General features: G+C 41.7%; 1 protein-coding gene across 2 annotated transcripts in view; it reads right to left on the bottom strand.

The window, feature by feature from the left end:
* Positions 1-2101: 2101 nt before the first annotated feature.
* The window catches only part of sima (HIF-1 transcription factor component sima), a 36894-nt gene continuing 20320 nt past the window's right edge, over positions 2102-18675 (bottom strand). For both annotated transcript variants that reach the window (XM_069125820.1, XM_069125819.1), the window contains exons 8-14: positions 8087-8606; positions 7136-7370; positions 5957-6303; positions 5450-5691; positions 5228-5373; positions 4596-5110; positions 2102-2522 (exon numbers count right to left, since the gene is read on the bottom strand). In XM_069125820.1, the coding sequence (XP_068981921.1) occupies positions 2196-2522; positions 4596-5110; positions 5228-5373; positions 5450-5691; positions 5957-6303; positions 7136-7370; positions 8087-8606 (2332 nt within the window). In that variant the 3' untranslated portion in view covers positions 2102-2195. The remainder of the gene's footprint in view (positions 2523-4595; positions 5111-5227; positions 5374-5449; positions 5692-5956; positions 6304-7135; positions 7371-8086; positions 8607-18675) is intronic.

Here is an 18675-nt window from a genome sequence, read left to right on the forward strand (position 1 = left end):
TTCAGTTAATTTCTGTTCAACCGAAGTTCAGCTGATTAAATCTTCTTATCTGGACATCAACTCTCGCTATGTGAACGAAAAATAATAGATAGTAGGAAGAATTAATATACTTCAATTATGTGTTTATCACGATGAGTTCAGATAAATGAAATTCTGTGTATCATTTATACGATCACTAATTCCATAGATAAACGCTCGATATCTGATTAAATTGGAAAAAGATTCGATAGATTTAAGGCCGTATTTTAGAAAACTGCTACGAAATACAATCAGAAAATCTCCGGAAATCAGAGGATGAAACGAATCAGAATTAAAAGCAGTTCTTCTACAAACGACTGTTATCGATTGTTGTAAATGATTTTCGTACGTGGACTAACCAGGGGTGATAAGATTCAGGTAATCGGCAAAGCCTCTTTCGAATCGTACGGCCCAGAAAATGGCCAGAATGACGGCTAAAAGGCCAGCCAGGTTCATGGAGAAAACAATACAGTAGAGTACCTTCACGGAGGGCCAGCAATAAACGGCATTTACTAAGCCCATGTATCGTTCGCTTTGTGATGGATAATCTTCATTGGTATCCAAGAGCCTGTCATCGTAAATAGTTTATGTGATTTCCCTAATTATCTCCTCTAAAGGTTACGATACAAAATTGCTTTATTGCCAAGATATTGAAACCTGAAGTGCCATGCGATAATGCTATTTCTTTCGGTGCTATCTTTGCACTGCAAGTTTCATATAGATTGCTAATAATTTCAAGATATATTCGATTAAAAATTTGACACACGTCATATCATTTTATCTCTTGCAAGCTATCATGAAAATTCATAGCAGCGCATCTTTCTTAAATTAAGGAACTAATGAAATTGAATAAGTGGAATTAAATCGGACGAAGAGTAGAAAAATTATTGTTTGCAGCTGTCGCAACTAACGATATTACGACGGTATTATTACAGAACGATAATACTAAACCAAAGGTCGTATGGGATGAAACTTCGTCTATAATAGTTATAAAGGCTTAAATGAGGCTTATAAAGGCTTAAATATTTTAGATAATGAATCATTTTGTTTTTTCGAGTATTAGAATTAGTCTACATTAGATAAGACAAATAGTGAAATGTTAGAAAGATTATTTATTTATTTATTTACTTATAACACTTTTCTTCTCATGATAATATTGATCTATATCAGCACTGTAATATAGATAGGGTTATTAGTAATAACCATAGATGTTACGGTAATAAAAATACAGAGATGATAGTAAAGTAATAAAATTAGATATTACTATAGTGATTGTAATCAATAAGTGAATAAGTAAAAATATACATATATATATGTATACTACCTTAGAATTTATAATATTCCTTAATACACGTGCACAGAACGATAATACGATAATATGGTAATAACAACTGATTCTCGGGTTGGCCTCGTTAAAAACTATAAAAAACAGTAACAACGACGACAAGGATCGCGATAAACGCTATCAGCTCGCCATAAATGCCGTATCAATCGGCTATAATATAGAAAACGAGTGCCGCATGTGTTCCACATTCACACATCCTCATCTTATTTACCGTATATATATATCATATATTTTTTCTCTCAATTAACAATGTCCTCCATCGCCTTCTCTTTTACCTCGAATTTCTATGCATCGTCAAATTATCAACAATTCAAATCAATGAACAGCGAAACTCGTGGACTCGAATATATTTGTCTGAATGAGGTAAAATCATTATATATAGAGAGAATTATGCTCTATTATAGTCGAACCGAATCCCGGTTCGATTTATTCATAAAACAATATTATACCATACAGGTAGATCTGTTTTCTCATTATCCTTTATACTACAAGACTTAACGGCTAACGTCCTAAAAATGCATTGGCACTTTCGTATGAGAAAAACTATCATCACGAATCCATACGGCACGTTATACATAGCACAATTACCAATGAAAAAATATTGATATATTTGCACGATACGCGCTATCAAATCGTGCAAGATAAACACCCTGAATCATCTCCAACTGCGTCGCTTTAGCATTTCATTGCCCCGTAACAAACTGATCTTCTATTATCTCGCTCTAGATACTGCATTTCTTCTTCTTTTTTTTAATCCTCTCCTTTTTAATCCTCACGAAATCCGATCAACTCGATTGCGGAGTCGGCTTGTGTTCGGATTAAACACGACTGCTTAAACGAGATTCCGATTCAGTAGACTTCCAAATAGGTCCGGTTCCACTTGAAGCAAACCACTAGCCGACATACTCGTATCATAATCAAAATTATCGAATGGCATCATCGGTGAGGATGGCGACGACTCGATTGATCCTCCAGTTATAAATGTATTGTTGGATAGTTGCTTTCTCGCAGCAGGGCTCAGCTGGTCGAAGGATACGCTAGACCCTCTGGAATCCAGACATTGAGGCACCATTTGGTGGTTCTCCAGGTTCACAGACAGTGGAGACATCAGGCTTTTAGAGTATATGGACGGCACGTTCCGCGAGTCCATTAGGTTTTCCTAAATAATTTATACCAATCATTATCCTTCGTTCACAGATTTCTAGAGTATGATGGGTGTGTCGTTAAATATCGCGTGACTCTTGATATTTTAATCAACCCTCCGCGAGGGTAATATACTATAACACGTTACGTAACTGATAGGATGAAGTCAGTATACTAACCGGATAGCTATAATTATATACTTTTATAAGGAATGGAAACTTTGAGATAAGAAATAATGCAATTACTGCAGTTTATTTTTAATGTTTTTTAACTAAAATTTTCTAATTAAATGATAAATATTAATGGACAAAGTGCGGACTTTTATGCACTTAAGAACGATTTCAAAGATGGAAAAATGCACGTAATAAACTATATATAGCAAAGATTATATCGTGTTCTTAAAAATATAAATTTGGGTAAAAATTCGCAGTTTATTCAAAATAAAGATATGAGGCTAACATATGAATCAACACGAGTCCTGACTCCATCTTACTGATTCAACGTCAAATATTCTCTTTTTATTTATTCTGAAAATAAACCTCAGCCCTCCAAATATGAGCATGTCTTCACAATGTTATATGTTTTTCAACGCGTCACAGTCTCGAAAGCGTGTTGCTGCGTTTCGTATGAAAGACTAGGAAATTGGGAAACATTTCTAACTACGAAAGAAGTCAAATAGAAAATATTACTTCTGTACTTGTTACTTGCATTCACACGATCATTTCAAAGTTTTAAAATACATACAGATTCGTCAGCTTTGGTACAGATCCTGATCTAAACAACACATTTCTAATCAACTAGCATCTTTTTTAAATTGTAAAAACAATGATTGATATATTGATAAATGAAATGTGAAACGCATAAATTTTTGTCATAAACTTCAAGAAATTTTGTACGCGACTAAATCATATTTTATCAAGTATGTTAAACGTTATTCGCTTTTTCAAATTACGCAAAGCAATCGATGCAATATCTTTGAAAATAATCTCGTCACTACCGACAGATGTAAAAAAAGGTTCAATAATCAGCATTATCGATAATGATCGATTGTTTCTTCGATGTTGTTCATGATACATCGTTTAAAAGCAAAAGCATCGTTCGTTGAAACGTCGCTTGATATACTCAGCACGTGGACGTAGCATTAATATCAAGACTACGATGGAAGGCGATTGGAGCGGAAGGATGAGAAAGGAGGAAACGAAACGCAGCAGTTCAGATGATTCGATGTTCAATGTTCAATGTATTTGGACAATCTTCAATCAACAATTTTATATACTTTGAAGTAGAATACATAACGTGACGTTAAACAGCGACACGGTTAAACGAACTACGGCCGAGCGAAGTTACATCTCTCGTCTCGCCTAACAGATCCCCCGTGTATCCTTCGAAGACACGGGAGACGCGCGCGTGCTCTGTACTCTATCAACATCGTCCTGAATATTTTGTACTTTCGTCACCTCGACTCTCTAAATATTCTCCCTCTTTATCTTTCTCTCTTAAGATCCCTCGTTCACTCGATCTTCCTTTCTGCCTTTCTCTCTCTCTCTCACTCTCTCGGCGATCATATTTGCGAGTACCGAATCGAGTATCGCGATAGTAACTTTCCTAGGAAACTTGTAAATCCATCGTTGTCCGCATCGCGAGAAAAATTACACGAAGTTTGAAAGCATCGTTTGGTGAACTGCCAACTAACTCTTCGCGTTAATCCTTTATCGGTTGATCGGCTCAGCCTCGGAAAATATCGCCTCTAACTGTCTCAGACTGTCGCGAAACGTTGTCGAGAGTTAAAAAAAAAAAAAAAGAAAGATAAAAAGAATCGATCGACGATCAAACGTAGGGAGCGTTCGTGAGATCGGTGGACGGTCGACCCATCGCGACGCGATGTTTCGTTGATGTTCGTGTACTGGAACTAACTCGGCAATGATAGCTGAGACGCTAAGAACGCGGCTCACGACCTATGAAAGACCCAACGTTCCAGGCAGAAGACATATCGTAAAACGATCGCGAGTTCGAACAGTCGCCTGCTTCACGTGCTCGCTATGCTTTTGGAGGACTTCGGTTTCGCGAAACAAACGTATCCCGCACTCACGTCGCAGCCGGATACCAGGAGATTCATTAGCACGCTGTTGCACGCCGGATTCCGCTGAGAGACCTGACTGATCGCGTTGCCGTTTTCTACGCCGTTTCGACGACACCTTCCTTCGTTCGTTTCGACTTTTCTTCCTCCGCCATCGTTAACTCCTCCTCCGCCACCACTGTCTCCTTCGCCATCCTCCGCATTCAGATTCCCTTCTAATCGATTAACGCTCTGTCGACCTTTTACCGTACTGTCGTACGATTCGTTCGCGAAATTATTCCGCAGAACGTTCTGTTGAGACACCAGGCGACGCAACAGTTGACTGTTGCCCAAGTTCGACGATTTTCTCGAAGACGGCTGCTGGTTTGTTAACAGGTGATCCTCTAGATTAAGGTGACCGCTACATTTCGTGGATTCATCACATCTGATGCGCTTATTGTCGTTCCCTGCGTCTACGGAGGCAGTGTGAATACGCTTCGTTGGTCTGTCCATTTTGGAGGACCAATGGCAGTTATCTAGATTTATATCTGAGACAGGATAATAATAATTAATTTCTCGACGAAGTCTTAAGTCATCCAGATAGAAGAAACTTAATAGTTTCATACTTGTTAGAGTTGTACTAGTAGATAGAAGAAGGGACTTACTCTTTCTAGGGATCTGACCGAGAACTTGTACTGGGTTCACCAAACCTCCTCCATGGTCGTTGTATTTTCTGGAGACGACCTGATCCATTTTCAATAACTGCGCTAAACTAGAATCTGTCGTTCGTTGCTCCTTTTCCGTTAACGTCCTGTAAACAATACATAAAGATTCACGGTTCTCGTCCTGGTTCTCGTAATTATAATTTTCGTCCCATCATTTCGTACCATTTTAGACAACTTTTGTGATCTGTCGTCTGTGGCGGACTCCACATAACCATATCATTGCTTATAAGCAAATCCAGAGCCTCATCCTGATCCGACATTGGGATATAAGGTGCTCTAAATTCCAACTCGTCGTCGCCTATACTATCGTTCAGGCCTAACATTAACATCTCGTCCTCCGATAAACCGTCCGCACCGCTTCCCCCTGTCGGGCTACCCAACGAGTCTATACTTCGTTCTGGACTCTGAAATATAATACACAACGGGATTAAGCAATTTTTTACTACAATTACGATATTTAGAAGTACTTGGAAATATTTGGCAACGTTTGGAAACACTTGGAAACGTTGTATGGGAATACTTGGAAATACTTGAAAATATTTACGAATACTTGGAAATATTTGCAAGTAGTTGAAAATATTTGGGAATATTCATAGTATATTTGAGAAGATCTGAGAATATTTGTGTAATGTCTGCAAGTGTCTGAAGCAATCGAGTAAATCGGCTCACTTGACGGTACTTGGTGAGCGGCGGTGAAACCGCGCTGGGATCGATGCTACATGGACTGCTCGGTGAATCTCCGTACATGAACGGATCGCTATCGGCCAGAGACTCCCCTAGATCCTTGCTCCTCGAGGTGTCTCCCAACTCAGCATCTTTGAGAGAGTCAGTGAAATCTGTGGAGCGTAATTCAGGTGCTAGGGTTCCATCCGGGCTCAGTAGGGGACAATAGTTGTCGCTACCAAGAATAAACTCGTCGAGCATGTCCGTAAGGAAAGGCGTGTCTTCGAGGGGGACGCATACGTCGCCAGGTGTAGGCGCCAGATGTGTTAGATCCTCCGGTTCGTCCTTCAGCACTGTAACATTCCATAGATGAAATTCAAATACCTTCAAGGGTACACCGACCGTTGTTTACTTCCGTATTGTAACAAATATCGGTTATTCTATACGAAAATTGAAGGAAAGATACAGAAGAAGACGTATCTTCTGTATTTCATAAAAAAGCAATTTTTAAGTTAAGTTTATGTATTGTCATCAATTCCATATTATCTAATCTGTTGTTTCAATTACTTTCGAAATTAAACGTGCTTATGTCTATTCTTCCGTATATCTATCTATGTACCTATCTATCTATTCTTGAACATTTAAGAAAAATTGATTGTCGTACGTTATAACGTTAGCTACTTTGTTGCTTTTAAGAGAGAAACTTCTTACATTTATTATCTAATTCTAAAAGATAATATATCTCTTTACACAGCAAATCGTTTTTCTCTTCGACTAAGTAATATTGAAATCTTAGCCACTAAATAAAAATGGAAAAATTAACAAATATAATCTTATCATGTTGTTTCCATGTGCTCGTCATTTGATCCTAAATGTTCGCAATATCGTATCTCGTGTGATAGGCAAGATTTACTGTCTACCTACGAAGTTTTTCTTGTATAACGAGTACTTCTCCCTCACCTAATTATTATTTTCTCTCTCTTTCTCTCTCTCTCTCTCTTTCTCTTTTCATACTCTTCATCGTTATCGACCGAAGTCGCGTGTTACGACATTTATCTCTCGATTATTGCGCGAATAGCAACGAGTTTAAAGAGATAGGCAAACGAGTGAAATGTAAAGATACAAGACGAGGAAAAACAAGACTCGTTGCGAAACAATACGAAGGAAGAGATGAATGACACCCACTCGTAAGGCCTGGATGATCCTCGCTGAAAGTCAAGAAGCCTTTGTTCATGTCCTCGGTACGAGGAGCGAAGATACTCGCTGTCGCTGTCTGTGGCGGTGGTCTGCAGGTGATCTGGTCTTGCTGTTGTTGTTGTTGTTGTTGCGTCGCAATAGAAGCGAACAGGTGTCTGGTAACGACGTGTGGCCTGTCCTGACGAACCGTTGTCTCCGGATCGTATTCCACCGCGGGTTTGCCCTAGAAGATCATTTCCATCAACTCCAAAATTCTTTTCTCTTTCTTTCTCAAAGTGAACACACTACACTCTCTACAAAACGTATACTTGGAGAATATAGCGAGGTCGTAAAATTGATCAGTGGCTATCGTTCACAGCTTTGGACGGCCAATGAATCAATGAGCAATTAACGATCAATTAATATAAGATGTATCGCAGGTCATGGTTATCTATTTGGAAGGATAAAGATAATTTCTAGTAACGCGGATAAACCAAATAAAAATCAACTGCAAATCAATCAAACCTAAACCATATTGCTATTTCATAAGATACGTGCAATTTTATAAAACTCCTTATAGTAACAATTTCTATTGTCTGAAGACCTAATAGAGTGACCCAATAAATGAGCCACTCTGACGCCACATTGATCAACTGCAGAATTAAAAATCAAATAAAAGAGATATCATTCGATCCTCTGTTTCTCTTAAGTTTACCTTGGAATTTACTAGTACTTATACGTTATATCTTTGCAATAAATCTACAGAAGTAAATCGTTTCTTTTTTAAAGTTGTACGCTAATCCTACGATAAACCCGAGCGACAAAATAAAGAAACTAACAAACAAGAAAGTGGCGACAAGTTAGTCTGCCTGTTTATCACTGCAAGCCTCTTCGACTACCAATCCTACCGAAATTTAACTGTTTTACAGCCTCGCTATATTCTCCTTCCTCGTATCATACCTGGAACACGAACGGAGCGCGGCTAGCAACAGATTGCTGGCGGCACCGTTGCTTTCGTTTTGGCCCGTTGTTCTCTTTTAGCGACTCTTCCAGCGATTCTTTCAAAGCCTGTACACCGACGAACGATTTCTCTGTAGACTGGACCGGTCTCGGGAAGGTTTTATCCTTCCGCGAGCCGTCCTGAAGTTGAACAGACTCTTTCTTCGCCTTGTTGTCCGCCGCGCGGAAAATCGAACTGGTCACTGTCAACGGTTTCGCGTGATCGGAAGAGCCGGTAGTCGCTGGTTTCGATTTCGTAGCAGGTAACGATAATTGTTGCTGATTTCCCTCGAGCGCTGTATCCTCGAGCTTCTTGCTGTTCACTTGCACTCGAACACGAAGCTTTGTGGTAGCTTGAAGTGGTGGAAGTTGGACAATGTCGCTCGTGGCAGCCGGTTTCTCCTCCGGCTTCACGGCCTCCTCGCTGTCACGTGCTGCGAGCTGCCGCGCACTGTACACCTCATCCTCGCGTTCCACGCCGCTGAAAGCAGAAATCCTACCTGGTGGAAACTGCCGCGCCATCGACGATCCTGTTTCTACGTGTGACCACTTTCTCTCTCGATTCATTTAATAAACCTACGTTTTCTAATAGCTAACTCTTGCACGAAGTCTGAGTGAATTTCGGTTCATACAGCGATATTATGCCTGGCGTTTCTTATTTTCCAAGTTTCAACAGTTCCCGGTCAGACTGGCTCGCAAGTTCATATTCTATTCTGAACCGACGTTCTAAGGGATTTCAACTGATATTACGTAATTATATAACAGCCTTCGTTTGTTGTATTATATTCTCTTATTTGCCGCAGTGAAAATTCCCTTAGATAGCGCTTCTGGAATACAAAGCGAAATTCACTCTCGTTTATGCCAGCCTTTTGCGATAAACGATCCTACAGAAGCGAGTCACTCGTTGCTTAAGAATCGACCATTAATCGCGTACTTGTGCAATGAAATTGAAAAATTGACGAATATTTCCGAGAGACTCAAATATACCGGCACGTCCGTACATTCTACGCTCGTAACAACAAATTATCCACCCTCTACCGAGAGTTAACTCGTAAGAAACGTTGCGCGATAAAGTAAAGTACGTACCACTGCCACTCCTCAACGATCGAGAAAGAAAGTTCGGTCGACGAAAGATCAAAATCCGCGAAAATTCCCAATCACGGTGACCAAGAACCACGTTTACCAGAGTATTGAGGGAAATGTGAAACGTACCAAAGAACGACCGGCTTATGCTATTCGAACGCGAATAGGTTGGATGATCAACTGAGATGGTACTAGCCGTCTTCGACGGCCTAGTTAGACGTTCGAACGGGCGCACCGCTCGTGTTCCCCCCTCGTGTACTCCGGTTCGTTCGTTCGGGTCCTGACCCTCGTACGCGAGAGAGCGAAGCACATGGCCACGGTTTTTAGCTCGCGAGCCCCCCTTGCATAACAATTACCGTTTGATGGGCCGGAAAGCTGCGAACGCGTGCTGGAACGAAGCGAATTCCTTCGAACCAACATGGAACCAACCAACCGATCGGGCCGAAGCTCAATGAACGTGTACTTCTTCTTTTCGTGTAGATGCAGGCGAATGGCAGCAGTTGACTCGAGGTCGATCCTCGAGTTTGCCATTACCACGGCCAGATTTTATGGCTTTAGAAATCGTGTGACGACTTGAACACAAGACGCCTGCCAAAACCGATCTCTAGATACCGTTCTTACCAAAGTGCTTTCGTTTCTGGCGAATTTTAATCGCCACACGTGAGAAGACGAACAATCTTTGGGATAATTTTGTCCTCGTAACTCGTTGATCTTATAGACGAGACTCAAGTGTCGTCTTGGCAATTTTCTTGTGCCCGCCAGTTTGTTTATCATATTTATATAAGTGGGAATGATTTTATTGGGTTGTCTTATATATCCGTCCTATTTTCGTCCTATTTACAAACAGAGAATACGAAACAAATATAGGAGCCACACTGGGAAGTCGAACTGGGAAGTCGAACTAACCAGATTCGTTCTTTAAAAGTTTCTTGCGATTTTAGAATCGAGAAGTTACGACCGATGTTTAATTCTTCGAGAGCCAAATATAACTAACCTCGATGGAGTTGCTCGTCAGTTTGACGTCCGAGTGGCTCGTATATTATCGACCTAATAATTACTCGAAGCGACGAACAACCTTTGGGAAATATACATCTATACCTATATCTATAATTAATTGTACGAGAAGATGCAAATTCGATCTTCGTCGTTTTCTCCTATCTCGGAACGTTCGAATCTCTGTAGTAGGTTTCACGACCTCGAGATAAAGACAAGAATCGTCCAATCGGATATGACAAAACTACGTGTCGAAAATAAGATAAAGCTGCACATTGTAATCATTATGAAACTCGATCGCGCCGTTAAATTCTTGCAAATTGTTCTGCCGCGAGCGAAATAAGCTTGGTTCGTTGGAAAACGGATCAGTACGATAGAGGAGGTGTCAAGCGATTCTAATGTCACAGTGACACCTCGATCGGCCAAAATGCGTCAGGGACATCGTAGAAAAGCGACTACACGCCGATCTCTGGCGAGGAGCCGTGGCTTTCTCGCCTCTCTGCTCTCGATGTAGGTTATCGCGAAGGTTAAGGCTGCTAGCGCTAGCAGCCGATTCGACGACGAGCGTGATCGAGCGCGTGTGAGCCATCAATTTTCACGGACAAAAAAAAAAAAAAAGGAAAAGAAAGAAGAAAGGAAAGAATAGAGAAGTTACCCGCGGATTTTCGACTACGGAAACGAAAAATTCGAAATCGTTTTTTATAATTGCGTAGATAAATTACAGAAATTTAAAACGAAATACAGATATCAAATTTCTAATCTCGATGCGAAATTCGCTGATAACAGAATTACACATAGCGGATACCTCCTTAGGGCACGCCACGGTTCAAGGATTAACTCATTAACCTATTAAGAATCAACGTTGCATCAACATAACGCTTCATGCGCAATTTGTTGTTTTCCGTCAATTTATGTAACTTGATTGCGATTGCGAGTTATAATTTACATAACCAAATTTTGAATTGTGATTGTGAAAGGAGATTTCGAACACTTGTCTCGTACTTCTTTCCTCACTTCCCCGTATTTCCTTCTTTCGCCTACAGTCTACTGTTTCATGAGATTTGAAGAAGTCGAGCTGTTCGTACGACGTACAAACTGTCTCATAGATTGTGTAGGAAAGCTCCTTTAAGCTTCTGCGAGAAATTTATCTAGCGTACGCGAGACGATAAATATAATTTACATTGTCCGTATTTCTTTTAATAATATTGGAAACTTCACGCTGTCTGGATCAATGACTAAGCGCAACGAAACACTGTACTAAAACAGTGCACACTTGTTGCAAACTTTCAAACTGGATATCCAAATTTGACCGCTGACAATTGAACGATGGAAATAAAGTGACTTGTATAAAAATATATATCGGACCTTTGGAATTCCTTTTTATATCCAGAACGTTAAAGGAAAGAATTTGATGACATAAAGCGACTAAAAAGAAAAAGCTGCGAACGAAATGTTGCGTTAATGCAACGTTGTTCCTTAATGAATTAAATGCCACGAGACGAAGAGAGAGCGACAGAGGGTTTGAAGGGGAAACGGTGAGACGTCTGACGCTGCGTTACCGTATACAACAGTATAGGCCGAGTCGAGCACTAACTAACTTTAACCAGTCACAACGGCTCGGTAATTGTCGCAAATTGACCAGCGGGACCCCAAACGTGGAACGGCAGGAGCGTCGTCGCAGTCGCCTCGTGGTTGCGTGCAAATCACGCGACAGAATCTCAACGGGAATACCTACGCTTGTAAGCGAAGAACGTGGCTTCTTTCATAAATACAGAAGCGATAGAAATAAAGATAAAGAGTCGCGTGACTATCCATTCGAATTCTTCTCCTTTGACAATTTGAATTTCCCGCTTTAGTCAACCTGTTAACGGAGAAGAACGAGATACATAGCTCGCAACTAGGATCCTCAAACAAATAATAATTTCTCTGTAGAGAAATTCCTTCTATTTTCCGACATTTTCTATTACCCTCTTTATTAAGAAAAAACGATCTTTTAATGTGTCAAGAAAAAAGAAAAATAAAACGGAGAGTCACATACATCGACGATCATTCTTTCGTATTTTCCTGAAATTTCTGAAGCTTTGTAACGACGAGAATATTATTTGGTAAAAATGACCCAGAGAGTACGTTATATCGTAACTTACATTGACGAAGACTTAAATCGTTTCCAATATGAAATATAATTTGTCTCTATTAACTGCTATGTTCTCTTTAATCTCTAAAGTACTCGATGATTACGAGAGCTGTGATTAAAAATTGACCTGGTTAACAGAGTAATCTCGAGATTAAAAAAAAATTCACGAAATCCCGGGATCTTTGGGTCGTTTGGTTATCGTAGAGCGAACAAGCTTAATGAACTCGAACCGGTGGGCGCGGCGAGGTTTCGGAGCGTAGGATTTCGTGAGCCGTTCCGACCGATCGCGGGCCCGCGAATTCACTTGCATAACGGCGCGTTGCACGATAAAAAATGCGGCTTCGAGCGGGGCTTATTTTTAGTTGGCCACGGTTCGTTCGTCTTCGACTGTTTCGAGTTTGGCGAGCGAGATGAATTCTGCCGAGCCGCTCAAGTAGGAAAATAAACGGCGCGACCTCGTACACGATGATGTCACTTCGCGACAAGGTGTTCGACCTGCGAACTCGAAACTCCCGAGTTCTTTTTTCTCGGCATTTGTTTTACTCGCGTCGAACATTGCCACGGTTTTCTGTAGATTATTATCCATAAAGCTCTTCCATCTCCGACGCCTAATTGACTTTCGTTTAAAAATTTCGATGTGAGAGAGATCGACGTACCAGAGCGATTCTCCACCGGTCTGATTTGTAATAATTACATATAACGAAATAATTTGTAACAATATACGTTGTAAAGATTGTATTCTCTACCTACATATCCTTAAATTCTAAGGAAGCATTTGTCGGTCTCCACGCTTCACTTTCATACCATTAAACGTTTGCGCACTCGTACGAAACTAAACTACTAAACGATATTTCATAATCTCGAACCTAATTATTCGATATAGAATAGACGCACTTTCTGTATGCACCGTACGTTATTCTCAATGGCAGCGAAACTTTATAATTTTGTGCCCGATGACGCTAGTTTACATACACGATACACGTCGACTCACTACCACCTAGGCAATGCCCCAAATTTATGCCCCATCTCTTTGACAGGGGAAGTGACGACAAGAATCCGCGGGTTTGAACGTTTAGACAGAGAAAACGACGAACGGTCATGTGAACCGTGCGACGAAACGATAGGGAATTTAGGAGAGAAAGAGACGCATAGAGAGAGAAAGAGCGATTAGGTTGAGTTAGGTGCAAGTTAAATATGCGGCCGGTATTGTTAAAAATAGAGTGACGGCCGACCGCCCGGTTACTTGTGCAATCGAGCACGTGGGATCAGTCCCCTCTTCTCTTCGGTTTCCATCTGGTATACCCATGGCCCCCTACTGTTTTTCTATTCCTCCTGTACGTCAACCATCCTCATCCCCGCGTGGAAAATTTGTCGCCCACGCGTCAATCGCTCTTTCCCTCGACTGCTGTTCGTTTCTCTTTGCGACGTGTGTCTCGAAGGGGGACAAGCAAGAAGCGAACAGAGAGCGAGAAAGAGAGGAGGGCTTTGCTTTGCCAATGATTTTGGCACGAATCGGACACAGCACGCGTTCTGCTTCGCGGCCTTTGCCTCGTTCGCGCTTCTCGCCCCGAAGAAAAGGGATTCGTGCTCTGTCTTCGCTTTGACGTCGATCGAGAGAACAATAGGACGATTCAGTGAGTGGCTGGACAAACAAAGCGACGAGATCAGAAGCCCGGAGAACGAGGCAGATACTGGGTACGAGTGAAAGTGGGTCCTAACGAAATTCTTGTCTTTAAATCTTGTCGAGATACGAATTACAAAATATACAGCTGTTAGACTTTAGAAGCACAAAAACGTAGAGACGTGTGTGTCGGAATTTAGAGTCGTGGGGATATACGTTAGGATTCTGTCATCCAAACGAGAGAAGACGTTTTGTTTTCAGACGAACGATTCGCAGCAACTGGCTGCGATCAAACTCGGTATCCATTAGCATCCAATATCCACTCTATCACCAGCGAGGATTCAAAGTGTCTTCCTAAGATCGAAGGCGCTAACGAGAGCTGCCCTTGAGGCGCAAAACGCGGCGCGCGCGTCCGTTCACCAGGCGCGAAAATAACGTTCGTAACTCGTCAACGCGATGGCAAGGATTTTGGCTGGGATACAACGAACGAGCCTCCGTGCGCGTTTGACGTCCACAGCTGAAGATCGTCACGATTATGGACGACGACGTAAACGTGTTTATTCACGTTGCGAGAAAAAACGTAATATTACATGGTGGAGAAAAAAAACGTGTGGTGTCCGGTTTCGCGGGCGATACACAGCGGGAAGAAATTGCGTCCCCCGTGCGTGTTTGCCAGTGGTTTGCCGTTTGAATAGCGGTTCGTTATGTAACGAACCGAACCACGATCAACGCTCGTCTATCAGCCACCCTTCCTGTGAAAATTGATCGATCGTACGATCCGAGAGATCATTCTCTCTCTCGGCTATCCCTCGCCTATCGTCGCGTGTTTTAACGCGGGACAAAAATGAATAAACCGAAGAATCGCGACGAATAACGAGCGATTCCCCGTTCCTGCGCTTTGTCACGTTGATCTGACGTTTCGCGGCTTACAGCGGTACTTCGGTCTCGGAAACCTGTTGGCGATTCCGGGAATATCGATACCTTGTGTGTAAACTTCGGAGAAATCTATATGAGACGGGAGGATCCTCTTGTTAACTGCAACTTGCGCTCCTTTGCCTTCATCGAATCAGAAGTATCACAGCAATTAACGATCTTGCAGTATACTCGCTTGTAAACGATATCTTTGCGAATCTACATCTTCCGAATCTACATCCGAAGTTTCAACTTCCCGGATTTAATTGCAAATCGCCAGTTCTCAGCACCGAGTTACGTTCCAACATCTCTTTCAAGAGCGGAAACGAAAAGGCCGCGATGTCGAGGCGAGTGAAAAGGAAAACGAGACGAATGGGAGAAGTGAAGAGGATGCGGCGCGAGACAGAGGCGAACACGCGATCTCCCGACGTGAATGTTCCGGCAAATGTCCGAACGACGCCCGATTGGCACTGGCACTGACACTAACAGCAGAAACGTTGCACTCGCACTGGCGAGACTGGCTCGGAAGATCGCGCTTGCTGCATTTGCTGCAACGGCCGCGCGAGCGTGTGCGTCGGTGAGTCGGCCTCGCGTCACCCGTTCCTCATTCACCCGTTCGATTTGCAAATCGCGATTCCGCTCTTTCGATCGTTCGGTTCTGGCTGTTACCCGGCGATACACGAGCTAATTCCACGCGACCACGCTTTGTCACTGGATCGGTTATCTATCTCTCTCTATCCGAACGTGCTTCAATCGTACGACGATGTACGCGATAACTGACCGATAACAAGCAGACGAGTAAATTACGCTGATCGATTTATACGAACTACGACGAACATCGATAAATTGGTAGGAATAGATTGGATAAAGAGGAACTCTAACGAGTACTCTAACTTTTCGGAGTGGCCGGTAAAATGATGAAAAATCTAAATGTCACATATACGAATGAGCGAAGAATATAGGACGAATTAAAACTTGCCGGCGATTTCTAATTTTCAATTTTTAATATTCCAACTTTTATATTCCAATCCCGGTTTCATTTTAGCAGAAGGAAGAGATGCTACGTGTTGTAGCAAAATGTTCGCCGTGAAATTGAAATAAAAGATCATATACAAAAGCTTTTTAATGTTTCGCTGGAGCTTGCGGTATTTTTTAATGTTGGAAAAATGAATTTCGCTTGAGAGACATTCGGTCACCTAAATATATATCTCTTAACGTATTTACTCGATGCATTTTAATGTCTTTTTCTGTTCGTTCCTCCAATAAATAAATTAGTTACTTTAAGTTTCCGAGATTGTCTGTACGATGATTTTTGCCCCTAAATCGACTCTTCCAGATTAACGGAAAAAATTTGCCCAGATGTGCAGCTCGGAAGGCCGGCTAATGTAGAATGCGCGTACATTATCGGCGATTCTTTGAATATTCATAGTTACGAATGTCGTAAGAAGTTGAGTTACCAGTAACGTAAGAGATGACGTTAAACGAAAACGTTTTGAGAATAAAAAAAGAAGGCAGTTACGTGAACAACGTTTTGGAATTCGACTATTACGCGGTAGGACTAAAATTCCACAAAATACAAAGGTCTGACGCGTCACGCTGCGAAAACGCAGATTAGTTTTATCGTGGAATTTCATGACAAGCCGATTGCGTGATTTTCGCGTGAATTTCCGATATATTCATCCGGAAATTACTACGTGATGAATCGCACGATCGACTGGCGAGAGAAAAAAAGAACAGATTCGAAAAGAGGAAATAATAAAATATCAAACAAACCTAACTATATTTTATTGTTACAAGATCCACCAATTTTTCACTCCGATCTTCCGTTCCAACTTTCTGGCCGCGCACCTCGACTCTTATCAACGAGTCAATAGCTTAATGCACTCCAACGAAATACTCCTAATTCCAACGATCAAGCAAACGAAGACGATATTCACTGGATACAAGCAACGACAACTTTTCTGAATTGGACTGCCAGCCGCGCGATCGCCGACAATATTGATCGAATCTATAGACACTGCTGATCTCTATACGCTATTAAACACGGTGACGTGCGGTCGAGCGACTGCCGCGAAAAAGAAGGCTTTCTCTCGCGCACGAGGTACGGCGATTCACTAGCGCGGGCGTCGCGCCGCGTCGCGGCACGACGCAGTGTAAAGCGCGCGACAGATTATCTACCAGTCGAAGATAAACCTTTACTCGTTACGAAATCTTCAGTGGCAAGAGAGAAGAGGTGGAGACGACTGGCAAGAAGAGTTCGATAGCTGGACGTGACAAGAACAGCGTTGGCCGGTGTTGTTACTCGATAATTAGTTCATAAAGAATGGTTGATATATAGCAGAAACTATTATTAAACTGACAGAGGAAGAAACAGCGAAGCGAAATAGGTCAACGGAAAAATGCGTGAACGATGAAAAAGAAATAGATAAATTGGTCGGTAGAGATGTGTGACAAATACGTGGGTTGGAAATCTAGATGAACAAATAAAAAAACTGTAGCCAGGAGAGAACGCTTTCTGGTTGAAACGAAAATACTCTATGCTCAGTGCTCCTTTCCCTACGTTCCTGCGATAATTTACGTGGGTTCGATGCTCTTATCGCTCCACATCCTCGAACTACACATGCGTCACGGCGAGCTTTTGCGACCTCCTTTCGATTCGATTTCGGTTCTTTGAATTTCAATAGGAATTACGGTGTTTTGGTTAACTGACTACAGAATGGGACGCTATCTGGTCGGTTATCGAGCTATGTATATCTGTGGGAAATACCGAGTATTCTCTCGTTAAATGCAAATGACATACAGGTACCTGACGTATCGTTTTACGTAACATCGGAATATGGTGGATGGGCAATTGTCACTGCAACTACAAAATCAGTTGAAATCGACTGATACTGTTTGTTTTTACAGATTCCTAGGATATGCCAACGTTCTTGCTCGCGTTAATATTAACTTTTATAAAAACGTATAAATAGAGAAAATTCTTACGCCAGATTCGACTTAATTCGGTTGGTAATTATTTACAGCACCTCGGGATAGAATAAGAAATGCACTTCCACGTACAATATTACAGAAACCAAGTAAAGATAAAACTTCTCGTAGTATAATTAGTTGAGCTTACCATTTCTCTATTTATACGCTCGCTACTGTTCGATTCTAATTGGCTATATATAACCCAGTATAAGTGGATAGTTTTAACGTAGCGTTAACGGAGCCTGAATCCTTTTCACCTCCTTTCTGACCTATATTCCGCACGCGTATCCTGGACTCTTCGCCTGCGATCCTCTTCCGTGTTTTTGTCGCGAGACTCGGAGCAAGTACGCGCGGTCGATTTTTTCGTGGGAAAGCCGAACGCAAGAAAGTACGGTCCGCTGGGATCAGGTTAATCCCAGCCGGGGATCGAGATAAAAGCCTGGTCCCCCCTTTTATAGTCGTTTACGACGTCGATGGCAAGGAAAGCCCACCATTCTAACAAGAAAAACGAGCCAGTCTTCCGCGTCTTCGTCCTCGTATCCTACTATCTATTGACAGAAAGAAAATTCCCTCCTTTGTACCAATTGTAATTTCAAGAACTTCATTTCATCCTATGTACGCAAGTGCTCGACAAACGTGTCCATCGTGCCGACCATAGCCTGCATCAATCTTTACTGTATATACCTTGGTATTTATCTTTGTATATCGCGCGTTACTTAATCACACATAAGCACAGATATCCGAAACTCGACTTTTTCTCGGATATATTTGCCGTGTCAAGTTCGATAAAAGAGACTGCGCCGATATCTATATCGGGTAAAAGAATTTTTGGACCTC

This window comes from Bombus flavifrons, chromosome 13 (assembly GCF_040668555.2).
Source record: "Bombus flavifrons isolate JBK064 chromosome 13, iyBomFlav1_principal, whole genome shotgun sequence".
In the NCBI taxonomy this organism is placed as follows: Eukaryota; Metazoa; Arthropoda; class Insecta; order Hymenoptera; family Apidae; genus Bombus; species Bombus flavifrons.